This window comes from Seriola aureovittata, chromosome 12 (genome assembly GCF_021018895.1).
Source record: "Seriola aureovittata isolate HTS-2021-v1 ecotype China chromosome 12, ASM2101889v1, whole genome shotgun sequence".
Taxonomy (NCBI): domain Eukaryota; kingdom Metazoa; phylum Chordata; class Actinopteri; order Carangiformes; family Carangidae; genus Seriola; species Seriola aureovittata.
In genome coordinates, this window is record NC_079375.1 from 23628052 (window position 1) to 23630864 (window position 2813).

Here is a 2813-nt window from a genome sequence, read left to right on the forward strand (position 1 = left end):
TAATGTTTATTTGATAAGTATGCATCCTTCATGCTTTTTTTTATTACATTTTTTTGTTTTTTTGCATGTTGTTTGCTGATGACAAAAAAATATCATGTCATGTTACTGAAAAACTTCTCTTGAACTAACTGTGAGATTATTAACACCAATAGTGGTTTTATTATGATCATAATTATAATTATGAGTATTATTAGTATTATCACTGTAATAACATTTGGCAGCAGTGCAAGTTCAGTATCTTTTGATGCACCAGTAGCACCAGTACTCAGTCGTTTTAAGTGACATGTTTTGCAGCGTCTTTTACGTGTTTGTTTATCATGCACAGAGTCTTGTCAAGTATTGATGGGAGAAATGCATCTCACTTCATTTTGGTTGAGTGTGAAAGTTCAGTTAAAGAACCTGATCATCATGTGTGTGTCATGTGTGTTTGTGTCTGCAGTTTTTCGTCGTCGGTTAGTGAGAGTATTACAATGTCCTATTCTGTTCAACCATCATTTTCGAGACCCTGGTCTCTTGGAGATTTGTGCTCCTCCTTTAAAAGAAGGAAGTGCAACCGAAGAGCCGCGAGACCCGGGTATCTGGCAGATGATGCCGATGCCCCGCCCCATTCCACCTGGCAGGATCCCGGCCCTTCGGCTTCCCAACGAAAGACTAAGCAAAGGGGTGAGAGCCCTTTGATCATGTCTGATCTTTACACCTGTGAGGATGACGACGGCCCTTCATCCCGTCCGAACATCGACGAAGGTCCCACCAGACCAAGGGCCGAGGCGACATCTGGCAAATATGATCAGCCTTCCGTCGCCTGGGAGACGAGAGAGGAGAGGGAGGAGAGAGAGAAGGAGGATAGAAAGAGGCAAAAGAAGGAGGAGAAAGAGAGACAGAAGATGGAGAAGGAGGAGAGAAAGATACAGGAGAAGGAGGAGAAGGAGAGACAGACGATGGAGAAGGAGGAGAGAAAGATACAGGAGAAGGAGGAGAAGGAGAGACAGAAGATGGAGAAGGAGGAGAGAAAGATACAGGAGAAGGAGGAGAAAGAGAGACAGAAGATGGAGAAGGAGGAGAGAAAGATACAGGAGAAGGAGGAGAAGGAGAGACAGAGGATGGAGAAGGAGGAAAGAAAGATACAGGAGAAGGAGAAGAAGGAGAGACAGAAGATGCTGAAGAAGCAAAGAAAGAGACGAGAGAAGGAGGAGAGGAAGGAAATGGAAAGGGAGAGAAAGGAGAGAAAGGAGAGAGCAAAGCAGGCAGAGAAGGAGAGAAAGCGTCGCAAGAAGGAGAGGAAAGAAATGGAGAAGATGGGCATAAGGGAGAGGAAAAGGCAAAAGAAAGAGGAGAAAGAGAGACAGAAGAAGGAATTTAAATCTATGGGGAAGGAGGAGAGGGAGCAAATGAAGAAGGAGGAAAAGGAAAGAAAGGAGATAGAAAAGCAGACAAAGAAAGAGAGAGAACGTCTCCATAAGGAGAAGAGAGAAATCTGGGAGAGGCAACAGAAAGAGCGACAGAAGATGGAGGAGAAGGAGAGAGAAAGTCAGGAGAGAGAAGAGGAGGAGGAGGAGACTCCAAAGCTGAGCTTGCTTTCCAGACTGTACATGTGGCTGATCAACAGCCAGAGAGCCCAGGTCGTCCGAGCCATCAACCGGACGTACGAGGCCGAGTGGTTCATCTCGCTCAACAGTAAGAAACTCAACACTCACACAGAAGCATGCTGCACCACGGTCACATGACTTCAACGTCACCGCCACTAAACTTCATCTTGTAGTTTGATTTAGCTCTTTACCTCTGTGTGAAAATGTTTTGAGCTTCACCACCGTCATTAAAACCTTTGACTCTAACCTTAGTTTCAGGGCACTCAGTGCAGCAGCTGGTGCACATGACAAACCGGCAGCAGTCCAGAAGGATTCGCCTGCTCAGGGTCATGAGGGAGTTAGACCGGGACGAGGCAATGGTGGAGGAGAGGGAGCAAAAGAGGAGGGCAAGAAAGACCTGCGGAGAGGTAAATAGCAAAAGAAAGACCATGTCTGTTTACTCGCGGGCAAAAAAAGTGGTCAGGTCACAAAATCGTGTCCACGTGCCTGAGGAAAGGGAAGTGAAGATAACCAAGCTGTACTAAAGGGGGGGGGGGGGGGGTTGGCGTCACGCAGCACATGGACTGACAATGCAGGAGCTCCTCAACAGTTCTCCCAGTGTTGGAGAGCTCAGTCCGGACAGTGCGATCGGCTGTGTTACATGTTCTCCAGTCGGCAGAGCGGGATCCTCTGCTGACAGGTTTCTCCAGGTGTTGTGGTGTGGAAGCTCTGGAAGCGTGTGAGGTTGGAGTGATCCTCTGTTGTACCGTGAGGGACTGGAGGGTTAACTGTGAGGCCTGATGGTGAATCAGCTGCAAAGGGAGGAAGGTGGGGGTGGTGGGGGTCAGCTGGAGGAACGAGGGGAGGATGAGGAAGGAGATAATCGTGAGAGGAGAGGAGGCCTCTCTCGACTCTCCTTCCTCATCCTCCCCTTATTTCTTCTCCTGACCCCTCCCCCCCACCTTGCAGTTGATTCACCGTCACACCTCATAGTTAACCCTCCAGTCCCTCATGGTACCACAGATGATCACTCCAACCTCACGTGCTTCCACGAGCTTCCACACCACAACACCTGGAGAAACCTGTCAGCAGAGGATCGTGCTCTGCCGACCGGAGAACATGTGACACAGCTTATCGCACTGAGCTCTCCAACACTGGGAGAACAGGGTTAGGGTTTAGGGTCAGGGCTGTTGAGGGGCTCCTGCATTGTCATTCCACAACAGCTACAACTGCTCAACAGCAACCACG

The 2813-nt window shown here is 48.6% G+C and overlaps 1 protein-coding gene across 1 annotated transcript; it reads left to right on the forward strand.

Annotated features, from left to right (window-relative positions):
• Window positions 1–458: 458 nt before the first annotated feature.
• Window positions 459–2110, forward strand: LOC130178723 (golgin subfamily A member 6-like protein 24). Its single transcript, XM_056391174.1, has 2 exons — window positions 459–1674; window positions 1839–2110. The coding sequence occupies exons 1-2, from the start codon at window positions 471–473 to the stop codon at window positions 2108–2110; spliced, it is 1476 nt and encodes a 491-aa protein (XP_056247149.1). The 5' UTR covers window positions 459–470.
• Window positions 2111–2813: the final 703 nt, after the last annotated feature.

What these genes read in the sequence shown, in the direction of transcription:
- LOC130178723 (XM_056391174.1), top strand. Translation starts at nt 471, where the DNA reads ATGTCCTATTCTGTTCAACCATCATTTTCGAGACCCTGGTCTCTTGGA. An exon ending in GTGGTTCATCTCGCTCAACA is followed by an intron (nt 1,675 to 1,838) that starts GTAAGAAACTCA and finishes CTCTAACCTTAG; the next exon opens with TTTCAGGGCACTCAGTGCAG.